At 44.7% G+C, this 11,160-nt stretch overlaps 1 protein-coding gene across 4 annotated transcripts in view; it reads left to right on the forward strand.

Annotated features, from left to right (window-relative positions):
- The window catches only part of tle2b (TLE family member 2, transcriptional corepressor b), a 65,751-nt gene extending 57,946 nt beyond the window's left edge, over positions 1-7,805 (forward strand). For all 4 annotated transcript variants that reach the window (XM_072439122.1, XM_072439123.1, XM_072439125.1 and 1 more), the window contains 7 exons: positions 434-510; positions 1,936-2,185; positions 2,710-2,957; positions 3,075-3,222; positions 3,560-3,710; positions 4,017-4,093; positions 7,389-7,805. In XM_072439122.1, coding sequence (XP_072295223.1) covers positions 434-510; positions 1,936-2,185; positions 2,710-2,957; positions 3,075-3,222; positions 3,560-3,710; positions 4,017-4,093; positions 7,389-7,496 — 1,059 coding nt within the window. In that variant the 3' untranslated portion in view covers positions 7,497-7,805. The remainder of the gene's footprint in view (positions 1-433; positions 511-1,935; positions 2,186-2,709; positions 2,958-3,074; positions 3,223-3,559; positions 3,711-4,016; positions 4,094-7,388) is intronic.
- Positions 7,806-11,160: the final 3,355 nt, after the last annotated feature.

Genomic DNA, 11,160 nt, shown 5'->3' on the forward strand with positions numbered 1-11,160 from the left:
TGTGTAAAGACATTCATGATTTACTGCCCTTTCATAGCCATTGCACTCACATTTACCACTTTCTTGTCCAGTTCAGCATTAAATGGATTTTAAGGCCATTTTGGTTGCCCGTTGTTTAATTGAAACCCTGTGTGGAGTTATATTTTGAACAATCTCACCACTGCTAAAGCCTGTACATACTGCAGCTCCCACAGGACTTTCACATAACCCAGCCTCAGGGCAGGATATTCACTGCACAGTCTCTTTCGTCACCGTGTCATCTCTCTGAGGAAATGCTCACAACATCACTTATTATAGTCTGTACACATTGCGCCACATACAGTCTGGGAGTCATTCTCATTTCCACCATAAAGCAAGTTACTGTGTATTACTTTACAAATCTATCTGTAATGGAAAACAATTGGCTTCACGATTTGATATGTTTGTCATTCAGGTTGCTTATGATTCTCGATCTCACCTGAGGGCGCCTGGTTTATCCTCTTCTCTACCTGGGGCCTCTGGAGGCAAGCCGTAAGTGTTTTTTTGTGTTTGCATCAGGCGTCAATCGTGTTTTTCCTACCTCTTTCAGAATAGTGTTATTTTGTATATATTGTGTCATTCGCGGCAAAGTAGCAAATCGTTCTTGCAGTGCTAAATTGAAATCAAAATACTTCCTTGGCTTCCAGCTGCTGCAGTATTGATCATACATTAGCAACAGCACACTGACCCTGGCTAAACTGGGCTTAACTCTATTCCACAGTATTGTTAATCGTCTTTACTTATATTTCAATCAAGTACAAGCAGGAAGCTCGTATCTACGCTCACTTATCCACAGTTTTAGTGTAAATTCTTTGTTCTCCTCTCTATCATGCATTGCAGCCATTATTAGTCCAGGGCTGCTGTGAATAATTGACTAATGGTGACTAGTCGAATATAAGAAATAATTGTAATTTTATTTTAATAATTGTAACCCTTTATTAAAAATACACATTACGGGCGTGCGGTCAGGGCAATCAAGGCAAGCAGTGTCACAGTTATATTTAAATTGTTCAGAAATATATCAAAATAAGCCTGTTTTCAAACCATGCTCAATAAACCTGTTTGGGAACCTTGGATGGGGCAGGTTGAGCCTAATGGAGCATGTGCATCTTTTAGAGATACATCTTAGCTAAAGTCCTGTTCATATTTCTAATGATTAGATGTTAGTTAGAAACACAGGCTGTATTTTAACAACATAGAGCTCTGAATGTAATGAATTGGGACTATTCAATCCATCCAGCGGTTTAAATAGGTGTGGTTGGATAGCTCAGGAGGAAAGTCGTCCTTCATGAGGGAGGCCGGGGTTCAAGACTGATCTTTGCAAGCTAGGTTTTTTTTCTTCCACTTTAGCGTGCAAATGTTATCCACTAAATATTGATGAACACCCCAAGTCTCCGTGCCAATCCATAAAAGTCTCTGCACGCTCCTGCTATACAAACCGTAAAACGCACATGAAAAGACCTTTTTATAACAAAGACAGCCGCACTATTAAAACAGAAAAAGAATAAACTATTTCTGATTTTCATCAATAATACACATTATAAAAGCCTTCACTCGCAATATGTCAGTTTTTATTTGGTTGATAATGTATTGAAAGAGTTTCAATATACAAAAGAATAGAATAAAGGATCAGAAAAATAATTGCTGACTAGTCGACTACTAAATAATTGTTAGTTAAAGCCCTGCATTAGTCACAACTCTCCTTTATTCTATTACCTCTGCAGCAACTAAATGGTCAGCCACCTCAGCCTCTCCATGTTCTTTCCTTCACCACCATCAGTGTAGAGACTTCATCATGGCACTACTTTCCCCCTCGTCCCATCCGCGATGCTAAACTGCACCTTGTTCATTTGTCAGCGTGTCTTTTGGTTGATTTGCTGGTGTCGTTTCTCACCTGCTCATTCCGCTTCTGCCCAGAGCGTACTCGTTCCATGTGAGTGCGGATGGACAGATGCAGCCCGTGCCCTTCCCCCCCGACGCCCTGCTGGGCCCGGGCATCCCCCGACACGCGCGGCAGATCCACACCCTGAGCCACGGAGAGGTGGTGTGTGCCGTCACCATCAGCACCTCCACACGCCACGTCTACACTGGAGGCAAGGGCTGCGTCAAGGTGTGGGACATCAGCCAACCGGGCAGCAAGAGCCCCATGGCCCAGCTCGACTGTCTGGTGAGGACTGTCTTTCATTTGCTTTTTAAGGTAGAGGTTCCCCACCTTTTTCTCCTGGCAACCCTTGTATTTTACCCGTGGATAGGTTGACGACCCTAACTAAGAAGGTACTGTCTAATTAAAACAATAGTACAATAGTCTAAACGTGAAGACGCAAAAGCAGGAATTATGAGTTCCGGATCATTTTGAGACACCATTTTTCTGAGTTGAGAAATGTTCCTCCGCTGGATGAAACTGGCCTTGATCTCCCAAATACTGAGTTCTCCCTGGAATCATCAGAGGCAATAATCAGTGTTTCTGCGTTTAGCTGCAGCGTGTTGTTTTATTTGCACTAAACAACAGACGAATTACCATGACATCGCTCCATTATAATTCACACCATCTAGTTTATCCGAAAGTTTGGAATTAATACATTTTTTTGGGGAACAAACTGCACTGTAGGGGTTGTGTTTCCAGAAAAAGATTTGTCCCTGACCTCTTACTTACTATGACCTTGCACTTACAAATATTTGTCTTTCCATCAGAACCGAGACAACTACATCCGTTCCTGTAAAATTCTCCCTGACGGCCGGACTTTAATAGTTGGTGGTGAGGCCAGTACACTGTCCATCTGGGACCTGGCCACGCCCACTCCTCGCATCAAGGCGGAGCTCACGTCGTCTGCTCCCGCCTGCTACGCTCTGGCCATCTCCCCCGACAACAAAGTGTGCTTCTCCTGCTGCAGCGACGGCAACATCGTGGTCTGGGATCTGCACAACCAAACTCTGGTCAGGTGAGACACGAGAGACAAACAACTATAAGAAAGAAACTGGTCGTGACATTTAGGGAGGTAAAAATGTTAAATATATGTGTTTCTCTGTAAAAGTATGATGTGATGGCTCTTGTACAGGCAGTTCCAGGGCCACACAGATGGAGCGAGCTGTATTGATATCTCCAACGACGGCACTAAACTGTGGACGGGAGGACTGGACAACACTGTCCGCTGCTGGGACCTCCGAGAAGGACGCCAGCTCCAGCAGCACGACTTCACCTCACAGGTGTGCACAGTCAGACCTCAAGTCAAACAGACAGAGGTCTTGTGAAAGTCGGTCTCCTTAGATTGTCTGGATGCAGTGTTTTAGACGTCTGAACTCGTATTGACCCGTCCCCTTCCTCTTTAGATCTGTTCTTTCTCTCTTCATCTTGATTTCGCTTATGTCCTGAACCACACGCCCCTCTGTCATCACCACTTCCTCACCGCTCCCTCGTCCCCTATTCCTCTTTTGTTTTCACTTCTATCTCCTCACCAGATCGTTTGCTCTCCCTTCTTCTTTTCCTGTTGTGGTTTTGTCAGTGCTTATCTCACTCTCTTTTTGGCCTGTTTTGCTCGTGCAGATCTTCTCCCTGGGCTACTGTCCCACGGGTGAGTGGCTGGCTGTGGGAATGGAGAGCAGTAATGTGGAAGTCCTGCATGTCTCCAAACCTGACAAGTACCAGCTGCACCTCCACGAGAGCTGTGTTCTCTCACTAAAGTTCGCCTACTGTGGTACGTGGAAAAAGAACTATACCCGCATACTGAACAATGAGAAATACTACTGATATACTTGATGTGTACTAATACTTTGATCATGCCAACCAAGGCTTTCAACTGAAACAATGCAAAGACTTAATTTATAATGAACGAATAGTTCTAGAGCGTGATTCAGGTTTGATATCTACTTTGGGCCCATATCATTAAGTCTTTGCTCATGCTTTATTAAGGCTATTGAAAATTTGCCATTTATTGTCATTATAAAGTGTAAAATTGTAATAAAAAGTTGAATCAAAATAACATTTGAACTCGTCTCCTCAGGCAAGTGGTTCGTGAGCACAGGTAAAGACAATCTGTTAAACGCGTGGAGGACGCCGTACGGAGCCAGCATCTTCCAGGTGAGACAAATATCATGTGTTTATGGAGCAGTCGAGGCGTCTTCTTAAGCAGGAGGAGACATTGTCAAAGCTGCCACCGCTTCCTCTCTCTCTTAATCCTCTCTTCCTCTTCTCTTCCCCCTCTCTTCATCCTCTCCTCCCCCTCTCTTCTCTTCCCCCTCTCATCTTCCTCTCTTCCCCCTCTCTTCCTCTTCTCTTCCCCCTCTCTTCTCTTCCTCTTCTCTTCCTCCACTCTTCTCTTCCCCCTCTCATCTTCCTCTCTTCCCCCTCTCTTCCCCCTCTCTTCCTCTTCTCTTCCCCCTCTCTTCTCTTCCTCTTCTCTTCCTCCACTCTTCTCTTCCCCTATCTTCTTCTTCTCTTCCCCCTTTCCTCCCCCTCTCTTCCTCCACTCTTCTCTTCCCCCTCTCTTCTTCTTCTCTTCCCCCTCTCTTCCTCTTCTCTTCCTCCACTCTTCTCTTCCCCCTCTCATCTTCCTCTCTTCCCCCTCTTCCCCCTCGCTTCCTTTTCTCTTCCCCCTCTCCTCTCTTCTCCCTCTCTTCTTCTTCTCTTCTCTTCTTCCCTTCTCTTCTTCTTCTCTTCCCCCTCTCTTCCTCTTCTCTTCCTCCACTCTTCTCTTCCCCCTCTCATCTTCCTCTCTTCCCCCTCTCTTCCTTTTCTCTTCCCCCTCTCTTCCTTTTCTCTTCCCCCTCTCTTCCTCTTCTCTTCCCCCTCTCCTCTCTTCTCCCTCTCTTCTTCCTCTCTTCCCCTTCTCTTCCCCCTCTCTTCTTCTTGTCTTCTTCCTCTTCATCTTCCACTCTTCTCTTCCCCCCTCTTCCTCTTCTCTTCCTCCACTCTTCTCTTCCCCCTCTCATCTTCCTCTCTTCCCCCTCTCTTCCTTTTCTCTTCCCCCTCTCTTCCTTTTCTCTTCCCCCTCTCTTCCTCTTCTCTTCCCCCTCTCCTCTCTTCTCCCTCTCTTCTTCCTCTCTTCCCCTTCTCTTCCCCCTCTCTTCTTCTTGTCTTCTTCCTCTCATCTTCCACTCTTCTCTTCCCCCCTCTTCCTCTTCTCTTCCTCCACTCTTCTCTTCCCCCTCTCATCTTCCTCTCTTCCCCCTCTCTTCCTTTTTCTCTTCCCCCTCTCTTCATCTTCTCTTCCCCCTCTCCTCTCTTCTTCCTCTCTTCCTTTTCTCTTCCTCCTCTCTTCCTCTTCTCTTCCCCCTCTCCTCTCTTCTTCCTCTCTTCCCCCTCTCTTCCTTTTCTCTTCCCCCTCTCTTCCTCTTTTCTTCCCCCTCTCCTCTCTTCTCCCTCTCTTCTCCCTCTCTTCCCCTTCTCTTCCCCCTCTCTTCTTCTTGTCTTCTTCCTCTCTTCCTCCACTCTTCTCTTCCTCTGCTCTTCCCCCTATCTTCCTCTTCTCTTCCCCCTCTCATCTTCCTCTCTCCCCCCTCTCTTCCTCTTCTCTTCCCCCTCTCTTCCTCTTCTCTTCCCCCTCTCATCTTCCTCTCTTCCTCTTCTCTTCCCCCTCTCTTCCCCCTCTCTTCCTCTTCTCTTCCCCCTCTCTTCCTCTTCCCCCTCTCTTCCTCTTCCCCCTCTCCCTCTCCTCCTCCTCTCTTCCTCTGTGACTCTTTTGCCCCATGTACATTTCATCTCCCTCTGTTTACCGTCCATGGCTCCTCTTTGTGCCTCATATCTTTTCTTAATCTATCTCCAGCCCTGTATTTTCTTGTCCTATTTTTCACTCTCCTCCTTCCATCACATTTTTATATCACGCATTATCTTTTACAACTTTTTTTTTTTATTGCTGCTCGCTTTTATCACCCTGGCTAAAATAGGCTTTATGTGCAGTAATGCTAATGCTGCATTATTTATTTAAGATTTCCTTTGCGACGCAGGATGATTGAATATTCTGCTTTTATGAACAAATAACAATGACATTCAGTCAGGTTTTTTTTCTTCATATGTGTTAATACTTAATGAAAAGAGAATGTAAGAAAAGGATTGATGGTTCTACAGTGACAAACTTCCTGTGCAGCTGCTCCATGTTATTTATAACGCAGTAGATTGTAGTAATGCATGAAACAACCTAAAAACAAAGGCAAACTAGAAGCACGTCTGGAGTTCTGACCTCGCCAGATCGAGTCAGAGAGATTTATTTTGTAAATGATGGAATTCGTTGTTTCTCCAAAAGATGATTGAGGAAACCACAAACGAGCCCAAACCCTTGTAAAAGCAGCACTTTGTGACCAAAAAGAGACCGCAGCACACCGTCTGCAGCTAATAATAAGGTTGTCAACCAGGAAGTAAGAGCCAAAAGCAGTGCTCTTATTGGCTGTGCTTGGGTGGTCCTCGTCCCCTAAAGTCTGTGAAGACCAGGGACGAGTAAAAACCTGCTTCCTCCTTTCACGCTCGGACCATGAGGCTCTCCAGCATCAACAGTTCATCGAGAGTCAGATTTGTGCTTTTTGCTGGAAACATAGCTTAAGGATAAATGCTCTTTCACATGAATTATTGTGTTATTATTTGTTTCAATACTGACCCCTTGTGGTTGTGGAGTTCCTTTGGCCATTCGAAGTACTCATCTTAATAACTAAAGTACAAGAAAACAGCAACCTATATCGGTCAATCACTAATAAAAAGTGAATTCATGAGTCGTTTCGTCTGCGAGGGGGAAGTCCTGCACCAACTTTAAATCTCAGGGCAGCTCTTTTATATCTTTTATCTCTTGGTCACTTTCCAAACTCATCCTTTCGGCCTGTCATAATGGACCTCCCCTGTGAACGCCCTTCCTCCCGACATCCTTTTTCTTGGTATAATATTAGGAATCCCGTGTGAAACGGTCTCTCACCAGCAGCTCGTGATTGACAGCTCTGCCGCACTACAAGCGAAAAAGAAAAGGAAGCACAGGAGGGAGGAGGCACCGGGGCTAAAGGAGCGGGCCGAGGAGCTGACACGAGGCAAGGGAGTGTGGGAAGTGGAGACAGGATAACAGCAAAGGTAGCTTCACATCCTTCTAAAGCCTGGTGCCCCGGCCCAGGCTTCAAACGCAGGAGACGAGACGAGAGAAAACCCAGGACTCTGCGTTTTGTAGCCCTTCAGTGATGCTTAAAGTCGCAGTTAATGAGCCTCGATCTCACAGGGAAATAAAGAGCTCAAGACAAATGAGTCAGCATTCCGCCGCCGCGCCGTTTTCTAGAATAATTGCAGCTTGTATTTTTTTTTCGAAATGCAAATATGTCCCGTGTGATTGAGTATCAGACGCTGAGTCATGTCCGTGCTAACAACCGTGTCTCCTTTTGTGTCCCGCCCGCCGCCACCGCCGCAGTCCAAGGAGTCGTCGTCCGTGCTGAGCTGCGACGTCTCCCCCGACGACAAGTACATCGTGACGGGCTCGGGGGACAAGAAGGCGACGGTGTACGAGGTGGTATACTGAGGAGGGGCGAGGGCGAGAAGAGACTCTACTGTGGAATTCTATTTGTATTTCCTGGACGCTCCCTTTTCTCATCGCATCGGCAGAAGTCTCGGCTCGGCTTTCGAAGAGCTGAATCTCTCTGACCTTCAACCCCGCTTTTCATCACCCTTTTGCTGTGATATAAGCTACTGCAGAAGCACCCAAATCCCACCCACATTTTCCCACCTTGTTAGCAGCCAGATAAGAAAGACAAAGAATGTGAGGGCTGGAAAAGACTAAAATGAGCAGGGAAAGCCATAGGAAGGAAGTGGAATTAGAGGTAAGAATAAGGAGACGAGGAGGAGGAGGGTAATTAGGGCTGTTTCCTGATTAAGAGCTCAGAGGAGGGAGGCCCCCAGAGGAGGCACTGTGGGAGCGTCAGCCAGCAGCACTGATACCACACAATCGATTCATTAGGCAGACAGTGCAGTGCGTAATGAGGCCGCCGCCACAGCACGCTCTCCCCAGCGACGAGTGCAGAGAGGCGGGGAGCGACACTGTACACAGGAGCACATGCAACACAGGGCCACACGCTGCACTCGACACACACACACGCACACACACACACGCACACACACACGCACGCACAGACGGGTATATGTTATGTATGGCGTGTGGGACCCATGAATAGAGGACATGCAGGCGGTGAGTGGCAAAAACGTGCTTAAGTCAATGATAATGAAATGTTCTCCTGTGAGAGCTCAAAACACAACTCAGATCTGACAGAGCTGCTACTGTATAAGAAATATAAAGGTCTACAACTCTGCTAGATATTTAGTTTGTACCTGACATCCAAGAGAAGGAAATGAAGTAAAAACAATAAATAACATTAAATCTGCTGGTTACGCTGACTTTCATCTTTTAACCATCAGAACATAGAACAACACAAACTAAACAACACAATAACAACAGCAGAAGAGGGAATGAATTAAAAGCACAAGCAATACAAACAGAACAGAGGGGAAAAAACACTCACAGGACTTAAGTTATGGGAGCAAAAGTTGAAAATAAGGGCGTGGCATCAGAGAAGAAAGAAATAATATTATACACACCCATATATAAACACATACATGTATGTATATATATATATATATATATATATATATATATATATATATATATATATATATATATATATATATATATATACATACACAAAGAGGATTTACTGAGTATCAGGTTCAAGATAATTGTCCCATTTTGACCATTGTCTTTCAAATGTGTCTGTTTGTCCCGTCCTTTCATCAATGATACAGACTTTGTGATTGGACACAGTCTAATCGCCTTTGTCTCCTTAAACAAGCTTTGTAGCAGCAACAACAAGAAACGACTTTGTTTCCATTTTGCCGTAAGTTAATTTGAGCAAAACAGCCGCTCCATTTAGGATTAAAAACGGCAAAGAAACACATTTTATCATCTTTGCACTTCACTTCCACTGAGGAGCAAAAACAAAAATGTCAGCGCGTCACATCTTTACTCAAACACTGTCAAACATAGTCTATTACCATAAGAGTTAAAGCTCCACTACACTTTCTTGGTGCGGTATGGCATTAAACTGAGCTGTCTCCTGGATAACAAACCCGTCTAGTTACAGGTCAGATCTGAGGAGAGGCGAGCCTGCTTACGATTTGAACATTTAACCATTACAGCCATCAAATACACGTCAATAGTTAAGCAACATTTGAATTGAGTTTAGTCTTCAGTTGAAGGGAAAAAGCGCAGACACACCTGAGCCCCTCCTGCGTAATGGGCAGAAGGTCATTACTTGGAGCACTTTGACCACCAATGGGGAAAAAGAGACGGTCATTACCTCTGCGATGTTGACTTTAGGAAGAGAGGTTAAGGTCGCTGTGTTTTTGTCTCATTCGCCACCTCAAACCCGCCAATTATTCTATACACGCAATGGAGTTTTCCCCATAAAGAACCGGCCTAGAAATGCACAGGACACTGCACGGCTCCAGCACAGCCACAGCCAGCGCCGTACTTTTTGTTCAAATCAGTATGCTAATAGTAAGTAGTAAATGTCATTTCCAGCGCACACACTTGGATCGGCCCCAGAGGAACAGAGAGAAAAACACACACACACACACACAGTGCACCCAATTAAACATTCATGGCAGTGCTCCCCGTCTCTCTGCGTAATATCTATTTTATTTTGCTCTGACAAAGGCAGCGTCTAATGAGCCTCAGAGTCGATGGGAATCTCCGAGGGCCCCGCAGACACAAACAGAGCACATCAGGAGCTTTTGCCTCTAATTCCTCGCGACTGTTCTGACGCTCGGCTGCGTTCTCCCTCTCTCACTTAAAAGCTCCTGTCAACCACATACAGCAGCAACGAGGTCGACAATAACATTCACCTACCTGCCATCAAACAACTAGGAACAGCACATATCTTTCATTATCACTTACACCGGCACAAACGCTGATATTAAGTGTGATTTGACATTATTTGAAGAGGTTAAACAGACTCGAATCTGTTCATTTCTAATGCTTGGGTCCTTTGATCAAAATGGGTGAATGGCTAGTATTACACAAAACCATTTCAAATGTATTTTATTTTGCTCCCAGTACTCACACGTTCTAGGTTAAGCTCAGTGTCAGATTTAAGGTCATGACATTGCCACATGGACATTTGCAATCGAGAATTTGATTTAAGTTGATGCAATGGATGGATTTAAAGGTAAAGTACAATCACAACTGGACCTGTGTTCCCAGTGCCTTAACCTGCAAGTACAAATATGTTTTGCTCTGTCTCAGTACATGGCCCTGCCTCCTGTTCAGCTCAGCCTCCAGAACCTGCAGGCTCACTGAGCTGCAGAGGCTGCACCAGCACGGAGGCAGAGACCGTTCACATCAGAGAGAGGGCAAAGCACAGGTTTAAACACTGGATTTCTGCTTTGAAACTGGCAAATCAAATTATATTGGAACATCAACTACTTGGCCATGTCCAATGTTTTTGTAATTAAGAATTAAACAATTACAATGGTTATCAGTAAAAGCTATACTTTTTCTTTGGGCACAGTTCGGTCATGTTTATGTACAATACAATACAAATTCGACATACCGTCCGTTTAATGAAGCTTATTAGAACAAAAACCTTCTGATATCATATTTTAGACATTGCATTCATATTGTAAGCCTTCTTTGAGTGTACAGAGATATGTATATCACATGTATATCACATGTATCGGGTGGGTCTGCTGGGCTGACACATAACGCAAAAGGGGGAAAAAGTATATTGTTTTCTTTTTGCTAGGCCTACTTCAGTTTGATTAATGCCCTTGTATCCTTGGTGACAGGCAGATGATGTTTTTCCGCTTCTATGTTGCTCCTTTTTTGGCTCGTGACTATAAATGTACAATATTTGTGTTAAGTGCTGCAGGCCTGGGTCTACAGTAGGGTTCAGCCTTCATTTGTCCTGTGCATGTGTGTTGCACTAAAGCTTCACCCACACTGAGTAAAGTAAGACTCACAGGACAAGGTCCACGTGTATATTAGAGTTTAGTGTGAGAGTTCAATATTTTACTCTTGAATTCTCTCAGAATAAATAAATTGTGCATCAAAACATCATGTAAGCTCACACATTTACTAATACAATTTATTTTAAACTAAAGTCAATTTCCAAAGTATAGACCCTTTGTTTATG

This window comes from Eucyclogobius newberryi, unplaced genomic scaffold, assembly GCF_026437365.1.
Source record: "Eucyclogobius newberryi isolate DKJ021-1_F unplaced genomic scaffold, fEucNew1.0.hap1 SCAF_9, whole genome shotgun sequence".
Lineage (NCBI taxonomy): Eukaryota > Metazoa > Chordata > Actinopteri > Gobiiformes > Gobiidae > Eucyclogobius > Eucyclogobius newberryi.